At 40.7% G+C, this 21,747-nt stretch overlaps 1 protein-coding gene across 21 annotated transcripts in view; it reads left to right on the forward strand.

Annotated features, from left to right (window-relative positions):
- SULF1 (sulfatase 1) overlaps window positions 1-21,747 on the forward strand; it is a 188,024-nt gene that overhangs the window by 124,641 nt on the left and 41,636 nt on the right. For all 21 annotated transcript variants that reach the window (XM_074552222.1, XM_074552199.1, XM_074552132.1 and 18 more), the window contains 3 exons: window positions 1,971-2,210; window positions 14,537-14,688; window positions 16,730-16,899. In XM_074552222.1, the coding sequence (XP_074408323.1) occupies window positions 1,971-2,210; window positions 14,537-14,688; window positions 16,730-16,899 (562 nt within the window). The remainder of the gene's footprint in view (window positions 1-1,970; window positions 2,211-14,536; window positions 14,689-16,729; window positions 16,900-21,747) is intronic.

Genomic DNA, 21,747 nt, shown 5'->3' on the forward strand with positions numbered 1-21,747 from the left:
TTATCTCCTGTTTGTGTTTTGTTTTCCAAATGAGGAAGTCTCACCTGCTTTGAAGTGCCTGTTCCAGAATTTCCAGAGGGGCTTAATCTATTATCAGTGTCAGTAAGTGCATACCTGGAGGGAAAACTTAGTCATAAACAGCAGGTTTGCAAGAGCAGAGGGCTGACCAGCTGGAGGAATGAGGAAGCACTCTAACAGCTACTCATTTATAATACATGGAGGCAGGAAAGTGCAGATCAGCTCTGCTGCAGTTACTGTGCATTAGGGTACCTGAATAGCCCACTTTTATCCAAGCACCTCCATGCATTTTACAGCTGAGTTCTCAGGAAAAAAACTGTGATTTTTCAAAAGTGGAAGAGCTCTGGTGAAAACAGAACAAAACAAAAACTAAAAAGTCAGCCTGAGGTCCAAGATAAAAGCATGTAGAATGAGGATGATCTCTCATTTGTCTTTTACTTAACAACTCAGTGAAATGCTCCTACTCATGTAAATGGAGACCTTTTGTGTTCAGGGACCTCTCAGTTACTCTTCTTCTTTTCTATATCCCTAAGCACATGGTGTTCAGGAACGCACAAATGCAGATATTCTGCATTTAGAAAATAAGGGCTATGAAAGACAAAGAGTCCAATGGTGACTTTCCTACACAGTATTAAATGTATCATTAAGGACAGAGACCCTGGCATTTTAAAAGAAATGCTGAAGACCCTACTGCTCCTTCCATATTTTAAACAATTTTTTTACACAAAAGTCTTCATATTCAGCACTGACTCATTGGCCTAAAACCAAAACACAGCATGCTTAACTTTAACTAGTAAGATAATTTTTAAGATTTTACTGCTAACATCTAAAGTTGAGTCTCCTTGGGAGTTTCATGGTTTTACAGGCAGGTTTGCAATTGCTTTAGAACATTTTTAATTTGACTTTTAAGCAACATAAAACCATCAAAAAAAATTCTTGTTGTATCAGAGGAACCAACAGATTCAAATGTAAAGGACAGTCAGCTGTGCAAAAAACCAAAGAAAAAAAAAGGAAAATAAAATTCCATAAATCTTTTTTTACCACCAACATTGTGCAAGTACTGCAATTCACAGACTTGTTTCCTAGGCACATACTGACATATCCACAATTCACCTCCAACCTTCAATCTCTGCTCTGTTGGATAACATAAAGAACAAACTTTGACAGCTGTCAGCAAATACTGACAGACTCTATCCAGGGCTGCTCAGCCTTTCTGCAATCAGAAATCTGTAAGCCCTGCCTGTCTCACCTTGCAGTTCATGAAGATGCTTTGAAGGATGAAAAAAATGTCTTTGTTCTTTAAACAGTATCAATGCAATTTCTTGAGAAAGGCACTGCATTTTTGCGTACATTTTTACATGATACATTATTTTGAGCACAGTGCTTTAGTGTCAGAATCAGACATGCTGATCTTGTGTCCACAGAAACTTTCCTTTAGAAAAATTTCTACTGAATTCTCTCCTTCCTTCTTCTGTCTCTCACTCCTTCCTTTACTCCCTTCCTCTCTCTATTTCTCTCTTTCATCTGTCATCTGATAAAATGGAAAGAGTATAATCATTTTCATTGGTGATCTCAGTATTTTATGTATTTTACTAGCTTATTGACTAATAATTCAGTCTGTATAGCATATTGCTCTTCTACAGCTGCATTTGGAAAACTATTGACCTCTAAATTTGATACAGCTTTACTATTTCTAGATTAGTCCATATTTTAACTTTGTTTTGAAGTCTTGGGAAAAAAATAATTCAATCTTTCTGGAATCCTTATAAGTATTTTTGTTGGTATAGTAAAAATGTGGTGTTTTCTCCTAAAATTAACAAAGCTGCAGAGTGAAGCACACTGATGTTCAGAGGCAAGGTAATCACCGACACTTTATTTTTAACAGCATAATAACAGCCATATATTCAAACTGTCTTTAACAGCACAGTGGTGATCAGTACCTCTTATTGCAGGGTCCTTGCAAGTGATGAATAAAACCAGGAGGATTATGGAGAATGGAGGGGCCTCTTTCATCAATGCCTTTGTGACTACCCCCATGTGCTGCCCATCTCGCTCCTCCATGCTGACTGGGAAGTATGTGCACAACCACAACATCTACACCAACAATGAAAACTGCTCTTCCCCCTCATGGCAGGCTACTCACGAGCCTCGCACCTTCGCTGTGTACCTCAATAACACTGGGTACAGAACAGGTAAGAGACAAAGCAAATTCTTCCTTTAAAGTGAAGATGGCATATTCAGCAATTGCTTTTAGGTCACTGCCTGAAATGATTGGCTGTTCTTGGCTGTGGTGGAGTTCATTTTCTGCCTAGTAGATGCTGTAGTGCTTTGTCTTGGATTTAGCGTGAGAATAATCCTCATAACACAAGAAAGTTTTTAGTTGCTGCTAAGTAGCGCTTATACTAAGTCAAAATTTTTTAGTGTCTCATGCCCTGACACCAAGAAAGCTGGAAGGGCACAAGAATTTGGGAGGGGACACAGCTGATTTAAACCAGCCAGTGGGATATTCCATACCACAGGGCATCAGCCTCAGTACACAAACTGGGGAAAAATTGGCTAGAGGATGCTGCTTAGAAACTGGTTGGATATTGGTAAATGAGGAATGAACAATTCTATTGTGTATTACTTGCGGGTTTGGGAGTTTTTTGTGGGGTTTATTTCTGTCTCTTAGTTTTTTGTTTCCGAATATTATTATTATTATTATTATTATTATTATTATTATTATTATTATTATTATTATTATTATTATTATTATTATTATTATTATTATTATTATTATTATTATTATATTTAATTTAAATTCCTAAACTGTTCTTTTCTCAAGCTGTGGATTTTACCTTATTTCCTTTTCTCCTCCTCATCCCTGTGTGGGGAGTGAGAGAGCCACTGAGTGGTACTTAGATGCTGACTGGGGTTAAACCACAAGAGGAGCAACTGTTGTCCCAACCTGGCTGTGCAGGACAGAGTTTGAAGATTATGGAGAGGGAGGGTAGTACTGCCTGTGGTTCCACATCTGCAGTAGCAGCCAGGTGAAGAAACCCACTGGTAGTGAAGCAGCATATTTTCACATTTGGAAGTCCCAGGTGGGAAATAATCTGTTGGGCAGTTACACCTACAGTGAAAGAGGTGCATTTTAGTGGCATTGTGGGTCTGAACTGGCAGTTCCAGGCGTGATTATGGTCAGTATTATGTCCTGCTTGTGGACAGCTGCTAGCAGTTATGGAAGAAGATGTCAGGGCCAGGCTGGGAACTGGTGCCAAGGACCTCACAGGAGTGGAGGGACTGTCATGGGAGCAAAACAAGGTGAATAGTATAATTTAACCTTTGCCGTGGGGTGATAATTCATTTGCATTTTCTGAAAAGGAGTAGAAAGTACCTTTAAAGGATTGTTCTACTGTGCACCAATAAGATTTGATAGTTTTCTTGTAAATTCCTGGTGGTTTTCCGTAGTCAGGAGATCCCTTTCCTGTCTACAAAGAGCTCTTCTTATTCCTCTCGTCTGTGCTTCAGCTTGATGTAAAACTCAATTCATTTCTGCATCACCTATCCCCAAAGATTGAAACTGTAGACACATCAGGCTCCAGCCTGGCTTCCCCTCCTCAAGGTTACGGAGTTGTGCGGGGTTGTCAGAGTGCAATTTGTCCAGAAGTGTCGTTCAGCTACAAAGAGTCCCCTTTAGAGAGCAAGGAGGCACAGATCTCCTGCCAGCTGCCTTCCTTACAATGTAACTGGCAGCAGAGAAACTTGTTTCTATCGGCGGCTTAGGCACAAGAAGGGATTTCTTTCAAAATACAGAGCTGGCAAATGTCTCCATGCGGTCTGCTAGTCCTAAATCTCTTAAAGCTGCTACATCCAATGCCGCAAGTTTATCTGCCTCTGTGCTATCTTTTGTTCACCACACAGACAGTTCACTCTTTTTAATTCTGTCTCTGCATCTCTAGCTCTGGAGAACTGCTTCCTGGATTGAAAACAAAATCAGACACACCTTTAACTTTTTTGGGCTTGGTGTTGGCTCTGACATGTGAGCTGAATAGTACTTCAGTCTCTATTAAGCTGGTCTCAGTGAAGTTGCCATCTGAGTTCAGCATGCTAAGCCTGGGTGGGGGTCAGCATTAAGGCTTTGGAGGAGAAAAGGAAGGAAGAGTGAATTGGCTATCACTATTAGAAAAGGTGCTGAATTGACCTAAAATATAAGCTTTATCTCATGACTTACATCTCAGAAATCTTTTCTGCTTGATATATGGCTGCTTCGGCTGCTTCGTGTGGAACCTGGCTTTAGTGTTCTTAAAAAAATGAGTATCGGTTTGTCATCTACGCTTTGCACATCTAAATGCTTCATAGATAAACAGGACAGCTCTGTCACTAGCCCTTTCTGCCCCTCTGAGGGTAAACACAGCTTTGAGCATATCTCCTGCACTGCCTTGTGTTAGGAAGGCATGTGGAGATGCTTACTAAATGCAGACTTGACCCTACTACATAGAAAGGAAAAAGGGGTCAAAAGGAGAGGAACAGGAAAAAAGTACTTTTCAAAGGCAGGCAAACAGAACATCAGTCCTAAAACTGTCAGGATAGGTGAGTTTTAACAAAGGGCAGAAAAGAGTAGAAAAGGGAAACAAATGGAAATATCTGCATGAATCTTCAATTCTGAAGGAGGTACATTGTTCAATCCTACAATAGTATGGCTGCAAAGATTTATCTTTTTACTCCTTGTAAGATGAGCCTACCTTCTAATTAAGGCACAATTATTTTTTGAGGTGGCAGCTTAATTAACAGCAGATCTCATAATACATTTCTCAAGGATAGTGTTGCCTTATTAAAAAGTCACCAAAAGTCTGCTAGCCAAGTAATAATCTACACTTCACAGCTAGAAAGTTGAGTAAAATTATAATGACTCAAAAATACCTGGAAGTCAAGAATAATTGGGAGTGAAAATGAGGAAACTGTGGAGAGAGGTTGCAGATGTTATAGATACTTACCCTGTGCATTTCTACGTGTTTTGACAGTAAATCAATAACCTCTTCAATAGGAAACTGAGACATACAAAGAGAAGTGAATGACTGAGGCCAGTCACAGTTTGGTGACAGTCCTGATAAGGCACCTGGCCAGAGAGCTCCAGGCTGGATGAGACACTGTACAATACTTCCAACCTGGTACTCTGTAATAATGATAATTTTGGGTTTTTTTGCATAGGATCAAATTAATACATAGCAATGGCAATACAGGGATGGGAGAGCATTTCTATAATGTCCTCACTTCTGTTTGCTCCAAACAGTTTTCCATATCTGTAAAACATCCATTGTCTAAACCTGCAGCAGCCCTTTCTAAGCCCCCTCTATTGCAATTGATAACATGTGGGCAGGCTGTTATGAGGGGAGTTCTGCTGAAGCCACGAGGACTCCACACAAGCACAGCAGGCCCTTTAAAGTGAGGTCTGAAACGTGCTCTAATAAACTGCAGTTATAATTAGAGCCCACTGGGGAAACCTGGCAGAGGACAGAATGGTTTTTTCTTTCCTTTTTCTGTTTTATTCTTCTGCTCTCATGTGACCTAAGGGCAACGTTGCATTTCATGGAAATGTCCCTTTTTGAAGATTGTATGTCAGTGCTAAATCATAGGCAGACGCTGTGCTGGACACTAGCAAGGCAGGCAGCACTCAGAAACAATACTGGACAGTAGCAGGGCAGACAATATTCAGAAATAACACTGCTGAACCAAAACCACTTTTGCTTCTAATTATAATTTTACAAAACTATTAAGGATGTTTCAGTGTTTACAGTTTCCCTTATTCACAAGGTGTATGTTAATGCAGCAGTGAACCAACTGCACAGCTTCTGGATTGTCCACAAAACTGCTAATATTAAATTTGAATTTGTAGGACATAGCAGGGAAGGCACGCAGTAAAGAGGTAGAAAGAGAAAACAAAGCAGCTCTGGAGAGTTTCAGTGATGACATTTGTTTTAATTACATAGGATCCAGGAAGTCACACTAGAGAGGAGAAAGGGTCCCTCACTTTCAATTTTTTTAGAAATTGTGAGAAATGTTTGAGAAGTTTTCTTTCATCTCATAGTTTTTAACATCAGTATATATTCCTTCAGCTATTTAGATTTAGAAGTTTAATTCATAAATTTATTAACTGCAGGAGTTGGAGATTTTGCTTTGTGCTTTCCAAAGTATTGGCTGGTCATTTGCTGTTCTTTCAGTCTCATAATTTCTTTAGCTTCTGCTGCTCTGTCCCAGTCCTACGGCACGTATTCTTGCCTCTCAGATGTGCCCTTTGCTGTAGCTGGTTCCCTTTGCCATCCACCTACACAAACACAAAGGAAAACCCCAGAAGTGCAACCTTGGCTTCATTAGTAGGAAAGGGGGATTGTGCTACATCTTAATAATTGAGCAGCAGCCAAGCATAATCTTGGTATTTCAGAAGACAAACCATCACATGAGAACAACCAACATTCAGAAGATATAAATAAATTGAAGATTGTCTTTTTAAGTAGTGGGTCATACTTTGCATACTGCAGGATTTTACATTTTTACCAGCCAAAGTTTCATCCCTTTGCAAACATGAAAAGAAGTATAAGTTTAAAATTCTTACCCTGTCTTAACACACCTACACACTCTAAACCCTCTCTGCTTAATGTTACTTTGTAGAATTAGTACTCTCTAATCCTCTCTCCTCTTAGCCCTTCACAGCCAGTGTAACTGGGCAGGAGGGAGCAGGACTCTGCCTTGTCTCAGCAGCTGCTGACAGTCTCACAGCACCATGCCAAACACAGCACCAGGCTCTCCCTTCATGGAATCCCACCTGAAAGAACAGGGACCACCAAATTAGGCAATTATTTGCTTGCACTTTCTGGAATTGTCTTTGGGAAGATGTATTTCCCAGGATTTCATCTCTTGCTCAGATGTATCTACTGGTTAGAATAACATTCAAGATTCATGCATGGGACTGCTCTGATGTCATTTGTGGGACAAAATTGGTAACATGCAAAGTTAAGCAGCTCAAATGTTCATTCCTAAATGGCTTCATTTCTAAAACTCCAAACTCAAGAAGTGACACTAAGATGACCCTGTCTGGCATGTTTTGACATTAGTCACAGACTTGTGTGCAGTGATGAGCAGAAGTGGTCACTTGGTTGACAACTGGCTAATGTGTTCAACAGCACATGTCAGTGTGCCCATTGACATCTGTCACTTATGGGTACATTTCTTAGTGTAATGAACAAAGAACTAATAAAGCACTGAGATGACAGGAAGCTGAAAGCTAAGGAGCACTTAAACTGTGCACCATTCCCTTCTGACACACAGGGACATGTTAATCTTTCATAAAGAGAGCAAAAGCTATGCCTCCTGAAGGTGTGGGCAGAAAATGAGTTTCCTCTGGAGGCAAAGCCAGTGTGTTTCCTGTTCACAGCCTTGCAGTACAAATCACTGCCAGCACTTGCTATTTTTAATCTGCATCATTTCACTGACCTAATTTGTATCCTGCCTCATGCACCCTTTCAGAGCAGAGAGGGTGGCACAATATGATACAGGGCTGGGAATGAGTGAGCAGAGAATAAGTCTTGGTTTTCAGATTATTTCTAAAGTGAAAATAAGGAGAGAGAGAGAAGTCTGAGTTTTCAGGATCTTTCTTAATTGGTATGAAATATTCTGGGAAACATCAAACATAATTTAATCTGTAAATATTTTAAATAATTTAAAAATGTTGACATTTTCAGAATAATTTGCACTTTCCGTCTATTAAAAAATGTATAAATGAAAGTGAAATATGCTGAATATATGCACAAAGTCCACAGAAAGTGAAACGTAGAAGAGGAAAAAGGCCAAAAGAATAATATGCAGGATTTTCTAGTTCTATGGTATCATGTGAGATGAAACTTTTTTTGTTTCTGTCCAGGACCTCATCAAAAACCACAGTATATCTGCCTACTTATGCTAAAGCAGAATTCTGCGCTATTAAATATCATGCAGAAAACCATACACTAAAGGACTTTTAACAAGTTTATGTATTCAAGTGCTTAATTTAGGAAAAGCTAGGTAGAACATTTCTATGCAACCATTTCATCCCTTGTTCACATGGCCAAATTCTAGTCCTTGACTACATATGGAGGGTGAAACTTCCTCCATTTGAAAAGATAGACTAGTTCTATCAAAGGACACAGTGCTAACATCCACATCAGCGAGGATCAGGGGTTTCATATCCCATCTGCCCCCTTCCACTGCTCACTTGTTGAAAAACTAAGCAAAGTGGGATTTTATCACATACATAGGGCTGGGCATGCTGCTGTAGGTATCCAGATGCCTTATGAAGGGCAGGGACCAGTGAGACTCAGGAGTCCTTTCAGACATTGCTGGGTCCTTTCAGACACTGCACAGAGTGGAGCCTCTGACCCAAAGCTCCTCTGACTCCCTCCATCCTCCCCCATTAGGCAGTGCAGTGTCCACTCCTCAGCTTTCTGGCCCTGCAAGTCATCACCTTGGCCTCTCCTCTGAGCCCTGTCCCCTGTCTGTCCTCAAGTCATTCCCTCCCTCCCTCTCTCCCTCTCTCCCTCTCTCCCTCTCTCCCTCCCTCCTCTCTCAGGTCCAGTCAGTTCTTGACAGACATGTCCTGTTCCCACTGCTTACCATTAACGATCTCCTTTTCCAGCCTGATCAGCAAATCTGCTTCTCCCACCCGCCTTGTCAATCAGCTTCTTTCTCCTTCCGGCACTCATTGTCCCAGTTCTTGGTTGACATTGCCAGTCCTGGGGCCCCAAGCCCCCACTGCTTCTCCCCCACCACCAGCTCCTTTGTTGGATTTCCTGCCATTCCTCAGACTGCTTGTCCTTATCGGGTCACCTCCTGCCCTCTGCATTTCAATCAACTTTCTCCCTCCTACTGACACCACTCACAGGTGGACAGGCAATAAATATCCTGAGGTGTCCAGATCTCCAGCACATGAAAATTGCAGGGTTTTATTCAAAGGATTCTAATAGATGCCTCCTTGACAGAGAGACAGACCATCATGCCTTTCACAGACCTCCTGCTCTCAGTGCAGAGCATGTAAGTGCTATCAAATGAAATCTCACATAATTTTTTTCAGATGTTAAGCCTAATTCCTTTTCCATTACTGTGGTTCTCAAAGATGGCTACTGTTTGGGCTAAAAAGTTTCAAAAAATTCAGCCTGAGGCAGGCATCCAGTGTGGAAAATTTAAGTCCAAGTATAAGAGAGTTATAAGCAACTGAAAACAGGGTCTTATAATGAGAAGTGTCAGACAACATCAATATTGGAAAGTGCTACCAGCTTGGCCCATAATACAGGCTTTGTTAAAGACATCACCCAGGCTAACAATTGCTATATCAAGTTATAGGTTAATGCTTTTTGCAACTGCTGAGTTATAAAATCCTTAATGATCTTTTTGGTTGCAATGGTAAACCTGGCAGCAACTGGAAAGACCCACAAAACTAGGGAAAAAGTAGAAAACCTGAGGTTTTCTACTGCGTTTAAGTTACAAGACTGGGAACCGTGAAATCTGAATTATATTCTTGGCGATGCCACAGGCTTCCTGCGTGACTCGGGTCTAGCTGAAGGTTAACGTCTTGGTGCCTCAGTTTCCTCACCACATTTTTTGGGACAATGCTTATTTCATTTCCTAGGCAGTGCTGGCATACTGAGCTGGATTTCTATGCTCCAGTGACGTGATACGCTAATCCCCTGTAATTTTTCAACAGAAGGGAAAAATCAAACTTCTAGGGTTTGAATCTATGGCTTGCATAATTGGAAGACAGCAAGGAGGAATTTACTGGAATGATTCAGAAGCTGAATTTATGTTGGGTTCTGTCCACAGAATCATAGAATCACTGTGTTTGAGTCCTGAAATGTCATATAAACAGTGCCCTGCCACTCCTGTGAATGGTTTCCTGACTTTGTTAAAGGAAGTGGGCTGTCTACTTAAAGCTCTTGTCTGGGTCACAGTGACTAAACCTTTCTGCAGTGTGGCTTTTTAAAGGTTTGCATTTGTTTTAACTCAGAAGCATTCCCATAAGCCTCAACAAATAACAAAGGTGTAGAACATCATATATGTCCTTTGATCCATGGAAGTGCAGGGATGTCTCACTAGTAGATGTAGCCCAGTTCACCTGTGCACTAATCCACTAACACTGACAGCAGTTAGAGGACTAGCTCCATTGTGTAATACTGTAAACATTAGTCATAACTGCTTGTAAAAAGTGCTGGGAAGAAAAGTCCTGGGAATTACAAGAATTTGAGTCACACTCAGCTGTAAGTATTAGAGATCCTCTGAATCAAATTATATTTGTCTTGCCCCCTTTGCAACGCTCTGGATCTCTCAGTCCAGTACAGAAATCATTAGCTAATTGTAAAAGGGAAAATAAAACCTTGTCTTAAGGCATCTGTTCATGTCAGGTAGCAGACATGTGTATTCTGCAGCCCCTCCAGAGACACAGAGATGTCTGTAAAACTGTTCACCGTGCCATGTGTTGTTGTTTGTATAAACATAATTGAACATACTAATACAGAATACAATTATTCTGATATACAAAGCTACACTACATGTGATTAGAAAATAACAATGTGCCCTGGGAACAGTTAGCAAAACTGCCAGAATGCAGATAAAAATTGTCTTATTAAAATGCAAAAGTAAGCATTTATCTTTGCTGCTATCCCTATGGGAGCTGTTACACATAATAATGAAAAGATGTCCCTTGAAATGGCATTACTTTTTAATGAGGCTTTTACCCACTGAGTCATAATCTCCATTTTACTAATTACAAGTAGAAATGCCTTCCTGAACCCAAACTGCTGAGTCCAAGCAGCTTCTGAAGCTGAGGCTTCCCAGTCAGTTCTCGGACTTGGACAATTCAGCAAGTGTTGGGCTACAGCTAAGTTAAAGATGGGGGGTGACTCTACAAGCCAAGCAAAGAAGACCCAGCAAAGACATCTGCACATCACAGTGTCAGATCCTGGGCAGTTCTTTGACATATTCCATAGTGCTTTACTTGTTAACAATCCTCTGGTTAAACCAAAAACAAGTGGGACACCCATGGTGATTACTTGTTGATTGTTATTTGGTCCCATGGACAATGTATTTTCCTTTTACTCTGGCACTTGTCTTCATTCAGAGCCTGAAGAGCCAAACACTAACTGATGGTGCTGAACCCCAGTTCTGACTCACTTGCCCTGTCCTATTCTCAGTAGTACTCAAAAGACCACATGGTGCAAGGACTGAACACTTGCATTTCAGTAAAAGCCTGGCTTTTCCCTTCATCTGTCTAATTACTCATATCCTCTTGAGTTTATGACCAATAAACCATTTTTGGTTAAAGCATTTTGGCCAATATGATCCATGGTCATAGCCACTGTTTCTTCTAGTATTCAGGTCTTTGCTACACATTTGACATGGGAATTGCTTTACACAGCAACAGGGGGAAACATCTATTTCTGCAAACTGTCATTCAGGGAGCTGCTTAAAATTTGACAGCACTGAGATTATTTTTATGATAAAATACTAAATCATTGCCAACACAAAGGTGAATGGTTCAGGCTGTCAATCCAAGGTCTCATAACATGAACTGAAATATGGGGTTCAGCAGGCCAAAAGGTTTCTAACAAAACATTATTAAAGTTAGAAAATTAAGTAATCTAAAGCAAGGAAACTCCAAGATGAATTGGCCCTCCCCGGCTCCAAGCCATCCTTTCTTTTCCAGATTCAGTTTATCTATTCTCGTCCTTATGCCCCAGGTCATTTCATCTCTTCATTTTATGCTGGTTGCTTTCTCTCAGATAATGAATACCAAAAGAGAGAGTCAGGAGTGAGGGAAGCTGATGGCTTTTTTTAATGCCAAAAATTAAATTCTGGGAACATTCTCAAATCCATAAAGGAACACTCCATTGTGATGCTAAAGTGAGAAGGTGGAGTAATCATCTGTTGCTACAGTTTTTCTGAGCCTGGTCATTTTGAGAAAGATTTTCATAGCCACCTCTGTTATTTATAAAGGCCCTACATCAAAACCTACAGACACTAGAACTTCTTATAGAAAAGTCTGACAATTATTTTTAAATGGGTGAACCCATTTCTTTTTCCCCAGTCTTTTTCTTGGAAATTACTGAACTGTTTGGCTAAAAGGTTCCATAGAGCAAAATACAGCCTGAGTCAGCATGGAAACTATCACCACTAATGATTAAATTGTGGCAAGACTGTAAATAGCAGAGTCCAGGTCTTCAAGTGAGTCAATCTTATAATACATGGGGCAGTCAAACCATCCTATATGATAAGTTGTCATAGCTTCCATTGCGCAATTTGAAAGCCTCTGATATATGTGAGAGACAGGTTGACAGTAGAGCCCTTTATTAGTGAGCACAGCACAGAGAGGTTCCCCAAAATCATACAGAAGCTGCTGGTAGACCTGGGATGGCACTCAGAAGGACTGACCTCAGATTTCTCCTGTAACCACCGACTGCCCTTGGTTTTGCTCGGCTCAACAACTTCTTCATTGTTGTCTCTCTCTGACTTCTCTTCCCCTTCTCCTTTTTCCTTGGTTTCCCTTCTCACAGAATTTCAGCCTTTACCCATATAAAGACTTTCCCATATCTGACTGAGAGTTTAAACCAGTTTGGCTGCCTTAGATGAGAGGTATGGTTTCCATTCCAGGAGACAGCCATGCCGGGCACGTATTCCCTGCCCACTGTCACCCTCTTCACCTCACAGTTCTTGATTTCTGGTAGCCTCAGGATAAAAAAGGAGACAGGTTGGATTACTTTCTTGGTGGCTGTGGGAAGAAGAGCTTGAAGCCTGGTCTAGTGTCTGTAGGACTCGTTTATAGTCACATTCCACGTGGTACAGGAAAGTAACATTATATATGACTGTAATCTCTGGTTACATTTGGCATTTGGCAGTTCCCTGATTGAATTGCATCATATTTATGTTGCCTCAGACAAGTCCTAATTATGAACATTTTGATTTTTCCACCAGTTTTTCCAAGAGGTTCACCATGCCCACATCAATCAGATCTGAGTTATTTTTGCCCTTCCACAAATGTGCTTTTTTTGGTTAGATTGAATGTGTCTAGGTTGAATGTGAGGCTTTCCAATGTGACTTCATTTCCTAGTAGAAAACAAGCACAGGGATTCAAGGTATGTCCCACTGCCCAGCTGAGGGACAGCATCTCTGGGCAGCAGCTCTCTGCAGACAGGCCTCACTGATGAGTCAGGCCTGGCAGCAATAACATGGCTGGGCACTGTGAGGGGTGCAGGGACAGCTGTGAAGAGCTCTGTACCTGAAAAGGGAGAGGTCTCTGTCATTCCCTCCTCCTCAGTAGTGTCTGATTTTGTGAGCACCAGAAGTGTGCAGACTGCTGGAGACACAGGCAGCAGAACTGCTGGCACAGGTGACCCTCCAGGGGTTTGTAAACCTCAAGACAATTAAAAGGGGGAACAGTGAAGATACAGTAGGTCACTGGGATTGAACTGGAGGTAATAAATCCCAAAAAACCCGCAGACCTGATCAGGTGTTTTGTCACTGCAGACCCCAGGCAGTGGAAAAGCAGAATGGACCCACCCAAACTGACTATTCTGTCCAGGTCACAGACCATACACAAGCAGCTAAAGACCTCCCATACCCTTCTTTCCCTAGAAGCCAAGTGGCTGCATTTGCCAGGGTCCCATGCCAGCATTAATGCTCCCTTCCAAGGGCAGCTGGCTGGCTTTTGGTGTCTGTGTATCTTTGCCACAGGCAATCCACAACTCCTGGATAGCTGGGAGCCTGCTGCATTGTGAGACTGCATTGCTTCCCACTTCCTTGCAGAGGAATTGGCAGGAGCACCTATAAACCTACGGCAGAGGCTGAAATTTTCAGTCTGAGTGGGTTCTGACTTGGAACCTAGAGCTAAGGGGAAAACATACGTGGAGTTTGGCAGTCCATGTAGAGGATTTTGACCTCGAAGGCTTTGCCTCTTTGTAAGTTTTGCCTTAGAGATGATGTGGCAGCAAAGCAGGATGGGGATCCCTTCCTGATCTACCCGAACATGTCCTAATGGGATAGAGATCTGTACTTCCCAGACCTTTTATCAAACCAGCAATGTAGCCAGGATAGCAAGCCTGAACTTTCAAAAAGTCAGAAGCCAAGCTCTGAAACATCACAGGACTTGCTTAAAACCACAAGGTGCTTCTCAGATGTTTCCTCTGGGCACTGAGCTTTTATTTCATATTCAAGTGGAAACCAAGAGGAACGTATTCTTTCTAAAAGAAAGCCTGAAAATATTTCACATGATCACTAGATTCCAAAAGATTAAGAATAAAACATAGAGTCACGAAGGCTTTCAACTCTCATAAAAGTCTGGAAATAACTTATTTTAATTTCAAAACCCTCTAAGCTATAAAAGGAAGATTTTTGGTAAAGCAACTCTGACTCATTCTAACACATTTTCCCTTCATTCATACGTTCTTTTGACTCAGACTAAAAGACTTGGATTGCAAAGCCTCATGCGTGTGTGTGTGTTCTTTTTTTTTTTACTTCACAGCTTTTTTTGGGAAATACCTCAATGAATACAATGGCAGCTACATCCCTCCTGGGTGGAGAGAGTGGGTTGGATTAGTGAAGAACTCTCGCTTCTATAATTACACCATTTCTCGCAATGGTAACAAAGAGAAGCACGGATTTGATTATGCAAAGGTATTTTCCAGACACATAAATGGCACATGATTAATCCATATAAAAATACCTTTCAGATAATTAATTAACCACATAATTAATTAATTAAACAACTACAACCATGAAATTGAGATGTCATTTTCTCTCCAGGGCATTTCAGATAAATTTCCACCTGAGAATATTAATCACTCAACAGAACAATGTTCCCAAGGCTCTTCTGAGGAGTCTGGTAATGCCTCCCTCCTTCCTCCCGTCCCTCCCTCTCTCTCCCAGACAGAATGTGATGTTTTGGTGGCAGAAGCAAACAGTAAATAAAAACCTTTCCCAAAAAGAATTGTGTCCCTTGCGCTACTGAGCTTTAAAGTTTGCTGAGTGTTGTCAGTTGTTACCCACAGAAGAGCCTTGGTTAATGTTGTTTTCCATTATAGAGTGCACACCAAAGAAAGGCTGTATGCCTGTGGTGTCAGACTCCGGATATGAGTATATGAGAGTAGATAAGGGCAAGAATGCAGCCGTTGGAAAAGTTCAGAGCTTGTTTGTGCTCTTGACAAAGTGTGGAAAGTATGCCAAAGGGACCTGCCCACTGCCATGAAGTTTCTTGGAAAGGCTTAGGAGGGCAGATCTTAGACAGACCAGCCTGCAGAAAGCAATCTGGAATTTCCTCAAATTGCAGCTCAAGGAAGATGATACAGATGTTGCAGCTGTGGTTTCTGACCCATGTAATGAGTTTTTATTGGAAACTAGTGACGCCTGTTTCTGATTTTCCCATCCATAGAAATTACATTATACTGATTATATATTTATGCAGGGTAAAAAAAAAGGAAATGTAGAATACTGGTTAGTTATACATTCCTTACACTCCCCGTGTATGTAGCTAGAATAAACAGAAAAACAGGAGGGGAGTAGATGCTTTGGGAGAGCAGTCATACAGGCATTTCACTCAGGCCACAAACCCAGAAATTATCACAGCCCTGGTACCTCACACTCATTATCCATTTTGGAAACTAAAGGATCACTCACTGTCTCATCCATATGCTTGCGGGTTTTGTAGCAGCCAGGGCTACTGTGCATATTGCAAGAGTGCTGCAGGAGAGGGGCAGGGGCAGGGGACAGGGAGCGGGTGAGCGAGGAGGTCACAGCTGGTTGCCTTGTCCTAGCACTGACATGGACACAGACCTTGTCCCTCAGGCTCTGCTTTTGCAGCTGTTCAGGGCCTCGAATCCACAACATGAGATTAGTCATGCCTGGAAGTGCTTGAAATTACAAACATTGTCTCAGCACTTTCTCAATGAAGCTCGAGCTAGACCTCCAGGCCAACAGTGAATACTCCAAGGTGGCAGGTGGTTTAATTTAAGTTTTCATCTTTTTTTCTTAGTTCCATTTCCTCCCTTTTCCTTGTAGGCTTCCATTTGCCACCTTAGCTGTGGGTTAAGTCAGTTTATTAGCAAGTCACAACCTTAATCTCAGCAGCTGCACTGCTTAAAGTTGCACAATTAAATGAACAGAGCCCTCAGGAATTCAACTGCTCCCTGCATTCTCATTTGAAATTTCTTTGATTAAGATTTTTTGCAATCTGTTGCCTGTTGTAGCTGTCTTCCACTTTGTACATATGCAAAAGTATAGTCTGAACAAAGTGTGTGCAATAAAGGTTTATGTAAACATAAAACCAGATTAAGATTCAATGTTATTTGGGAGCCATTACCTTGTGAGGTGTTTTATCAATGAAATTTAAGAAACATATCTTTGTCAGTACAGTCTGTGATTTTAAATGTTACTTAGCATTATATTACCAAATCTGGTAATCAGATTTACTTTATACTTTCTGTTGTATCTGATTTGCAAAATACTGTCTCATTTTATGTGGCATTGCCTGCTTAAGAAAGTAATTACTGCTCAGTCTCCCCTATGCTCCCTCAAATCATACATCTCTTTGATGGTATGCTTTTACTTCCTGATCTGAGCTTTAATGAGGACTTGAAAAATAACATAATAACATGATAGTATGTGATCTAATTAATCATGCACTTTGTAACTTTTGCTTTGTGTTAATCGTATGTTCCAGGACTACTTCACAGACCTAATCACTAATGAGAGCATTAATTACTTCAGAATGTCTAAGAGGATATATCCCCATAGGCCCATAATGATGGTCATCAGCCACGCTGCACCCCATGGCCCCGAGGATTCTGCACCGCAGTTCTCAGAGCTCTACCCCAACGCTTCACAGCACATGTAAGTGAAGCTCACACACTGCCAGACCCACTCCTTGTGTCTGCTTCTGCAAGGAATTTGTTTATGGAGACAGCTCAGGAGCAGGGAATTCAAATATAAGACACTCCTGTAAGCAGAGAATGTTTGCTTGTTTCTTTTGCTGTGCTTGTTCCTTTTGCGGGGGAGAGTGACAGCTCTGACCATTATTAAAGCAGAGAGAAGCTCTTTTCCTCCTGGGAAGTTGTGGGAGATTAAAAGGTCAGTATTTGGCTTTGTAAGGGCAGCTTCTTACAATACCCTGAAAATATGTAGACACAGGTCAGGATCTGTTGGAAAGATATTACTTCCTTCGTTTCCCTCTAAGATATGTGCTTCCTGGGCTCTAAGTAACTGAATGCATTGAGAGTAAAAACACCCTTTTGAAGCTTTTGAGTGCACCAGATTTGTTTATACACTAGATACTGGCAGATTCCCAAAATAGCCTATCAGACTACACTTTTAAGTAACACGCTTAATCTTTTCTGGTGATTAAACTATAACAAAACCCCTCAATGCTTCATTTTGTTTCTAGAAGAAAAAGCAACTTCAGGTAAAAATCTGTGCAGAGTCCACATCTGTGGATTCCTCATCTTGCTTCCTACCTTGAAAATTCTGGGTCCTTTTCATTATAGTGAGAGGCTATGGAAGATTTCCATTGCACTTTTGACTCCCATGGGTTTGTAGACCAGTCTTTCCTTTTGTTCTGGAACAATGTATTAGAATATCTTTAAAAAACAACACAACAACAACAAAATCACAAAAAAAATCTTTATAAAATATTTCAGCTGGATTGTACATTTATCTGTCCTCTCAAAATGCGGATAAATCAATTTCATTAGACAATGGGAAAGCTCCTTTGTCTAAAAATTGTATTTTGGACACTATGCAGTTGTTCACATACCAGGATGGTTTTTCAACTTACATCAAATATTTTAAAATTTCTAGAGATAGTAGTTATTGCATGAACTGCATGGATAAACTGATCACTGGTTGGGGCCAGAAAGAGATTTGCTGTTCATGGCACATGGTTACATTTTTGTTGTTTTGCATCTTTTATCCTCTTACTGACTGCTACTTTCTAGATATGCCAGTTTCCCTGACCTTATAATCTTATATTCTCCATGATCCCACATTCCTGAGACCAGACTTTGCAAGTAATACAAAGTCAGCATTATTTGTAGTTACTTAGATATTCAGAGTAGTTTCTACCCATATAGGGAACTAATGAAGTTGAGATTTTAGTTGATAAATAAGGTAGACATGAATACATGAAACCTGTTATATTGGATTGTATGCAAGAACGTTCTCAGTCCTGAATTATGTGCTCCAGCAGAAAGTAGCAGGGAACAATGGTGGAGCAAAGGGGAAAGTAAAACCAAATTTCTTCTGCTGTTTTTCTAGAAAAAATCATGAGTTTAGGTGAAGCATCCAAGTCAGTGTGCCCCATTCTCTTTGCATTGGTTTAATCTCTTTTTAAACTCTGGTGGCAGCCCCACGATCCCGTGGCAACAAGTTCCACAGTATCACTTTGTGCTCTCGGGACAAAGGGCTACTTTTTGTTTCCTTCTAAAACCTGGAGCTTCATTATGCCACCTGTGTCCCTTATTTCCCATTCTGTGAAGAGTAATGAATAGTCACTAAATCAAATTGAAAGGATTTCTCCCATGTCTCCTTTCAATTGCCGCCTTTCACTGCAAGAGAGTTATATCTATTTGTTCTCACTCCATTCAGCAGATTGTCTCCCATTTAGTGGCACAGACTGCCTGGCCTCAGGCAAGCCATCCTGCCTGCTGGGGGACTATCCATCATACAGGAGGGCAGGATCCAAACTGCTTCCGCTTAGCTGTGGGGACGGTGTCTGGGAGAAAAGCACTGAATCATTGTATCTCACCCTACCTCTCCCCAGGCCAAAGCAACTCATTTTAGGCTCCTTGCTCCCTTCTGACAAGTGCTTGCAGGAACTTGCTTTGGTTTATCATGATCTTGACACTTTCCGCTGCTCGATGTTTTCAGCCTGCTTGTTTTCTAGCTTGTGCTGGTAGAATAAAAGGCTTTAGTTAGTCTCCAAATTTTTAACTGCCTCTCCCCCTTATATACAGGTTACATGTCACCTGCAAAGACTAAGCCAAATTCTAGCTAAAATTAACTTTTATTTTTGTGGACTCTTGGGGTCTAAATACCTTGCTCTGCTAGGCTACTTGTGAGAGCACTCAGCTGTGCTTCTTCTTTTCTTCTGGTGTTGTTGATTTCTTGGCAAGCTTCTTGCAAAGAGTTTTTTCTCTAATGACCTCAAGAGATCCTAGCTGGCTTGTTTCATGTTTCTTATTGCACTGACTGACTGCATGTGTTAAAGTTCAGTTTGCAGACTGAGAAATGAGACAAATTGAAGATAAACTGCTAATTTGGGTTTGGGTGGCTGAAGATTCCAACTGATTTCTCTATCAAAAATATGAGCAGCGTGCTCTGAAAGATATGAGTTCAGTTCTCACAGAAATACTGTGTTCCCTATGAAAACAGAACAAGAACAATAAAATCCCTCCTGCCAAGGTTTGTGTAATTTGAACATTTAACCCTTAGGTTTTCTTCCTTGGTGGTCAAGGGCCATTGAGTCTCTTTCCTTCTGACCTTGGGTGACAGCCATCTGACCTTGGATTTTGTTTTTAAAAATGTAGTTGCTGTATCATGTTACTGTAACGCCTACCTCCAACAAAGAAGGGAAACCAGGTCAAAAGCTGCTTGCTGGCTTAACAAACTGAGATACAAGGTTATACCTACAAACCAAGGATTAAGATAGCCTGTCAACCACATGTAAGAAGTTTTGCTTAAGAGAACAGTAGCTGAAGTAGACTCTTTAATTACATGATGTCTCTGCTGGTAAATTGCCTGCTAAAGATTGAAATGTTGCCTCCATAAATTAAAACAAAACAAAACAAAATCAACATTAAAAAAACAGCCCAAAAGTTTGTTTAGAAGAAGTTTTCCACTGGCACATATAAAAAAGGGAGTGGCCACAGGAGGAAATACTCCAGTTCAGGGAGAGCTCTGCCCTCAAGTGTGGGTGTCTATTGGTCTCATTTCCTTGCTTATCAACATGGGAAGAATTAAATCAAATGAATGCAGCAGCAAAGTCCTTAAGATTTATGAAAAATACATCAAAGACAAAAAGAAAAATTAAGAATTACATGCCATCATTATGTTACAGTCCTGTAACATAATGGAAAGTCTTACAAAGAGAAGAACAGTAATAATGCGTACACTGTTTGCTTATTAAGTGATTTCTGTTAATTCTTATTAACTCCAGTTTAAAATCAAACACAAACAGTATCGTATGGGAAGTAGCAGACTCTTCATTGTTTTTAAGCATCCATTTTCCCCTCCCACTCTCCCACTTCTGTCCATAATGTATGTTCTATTTCTGACATCTAAAAATATTTCTGAAGGTTTATCCTGGCTGCTATCACCATAATAAGTGAAATATTTTCTGAAAATAAATCATACTAATGCATGTACTCTAACTATCCCCAGACATTATTTCTGTGAGAGAAAATGGGACTAGAGAAGATGTACTAGATGAAAGCAATACATAGATTTTTGCTGTGGTAATGAACATCATCTGTTAGGGAGCAGGGTTGTTAGACCTTTGGAAACGTTGTTGAATATGAAGTTATGTTACAGGACAATCTTGTTTCATCAGACAGCTGAGCTGGAAAGCTTTGACTCAAAGGATGCTCTGATGAAAGCCTGAATTATTTGTTATACTCAGAGCCTCTGGCACTTTAACTTCCCTTTACCTTCCAGTGTGAACCACTCTTAGGGGAACTGTGAATCAGACCTAGGCTGTTTATCAGCTGTCAAGTAAACAAACATTAGAAGCAAAAATCCGCAGGAGGCAGGTTTACTGAAGAATGTAAAAAATGGAAATCTGAACCACTGCTGGCTGTGCTGAGTTGAAATACTTGGGCTGGCAGGAGGACTCACAGCTAGATTTTATGACTACCTGGAAGCAATCCTATTGCCAAGCTAGAAACATTAGGAGGAGCAGATAGAAATGGAATCTGATCTATCTTGGACTAGATGAGAAGACTTCACTAGCTAAGAAAAGGTAGGTGATATGAAAGGCAGAAATTTATATTTCCATTTGAAGATCATATGAAGGGTGCTGATATACCAGATGTGTAGGTCTGCAGTAGTGAAGCATCAAAAGAAATGTTGCAGCTCTGGATCCCCAGAGCAGTCTTGAATGTGAGTTTGGGGTGTGAGGTGGCTGCATCTGGAACCACTGAGGCCAAGCCTCAAACATTTGTCAGTAACAATGGCTCATGTTGTAATGTGGACGTGTGGCCATTAGTGTGGGACCGTGCATTTGCATCAGTAATGAATCTGGACATGTCAGTGTGCAGTGTCACTACTGGCCCGAGGCCTGCTTGGACTCCTGGCTTAGAGATAAGTGATCACAATCATCACACACACCATTGTGAGTGTGATTTTAAAGACAAGACAAAAAGAAATGCTGGGAAATAGAAGTGTAAGTAATATTCTAGTTGCACAATTAACTTCTGCAGGAGCAACAAATGATGTTTCCTAAATGAAAAAGGTGTTATATTTAACAGGCAAAAACTGTTTCACTTCTTTGTTCTAAAGTATAGCAGTTGTGTTACACTTGAGGAGTGAAACTTTCATACACAGATCTATAAATATCACTGGGTTTAAAAGAGTCCCATTTTAAAAGGCAGAAAAAGCAGACCCAGAGTAGTGAAATTCAACTTCACATTAATAATGACAATGGCCATTGGTTGTGGGTTTGTTTTTGGTTTTTTTTTTACTTTTAAT

The sequence above is a fragment of the Zonotrichia albicollis genome, chromosome 1 (assembly GCF_047830755.1).
Source record: "Zonotrichia albicollis isolate bZonAlb1 chromosome 1, bZonAlb1.hap1, whole genome shotgun sequence".
NCBI lineage: Eukaryota > Metazoa > Chordata > Aves > Passeriformes > Passerellidae > Zonotrichia > Zonotrichia albicollis.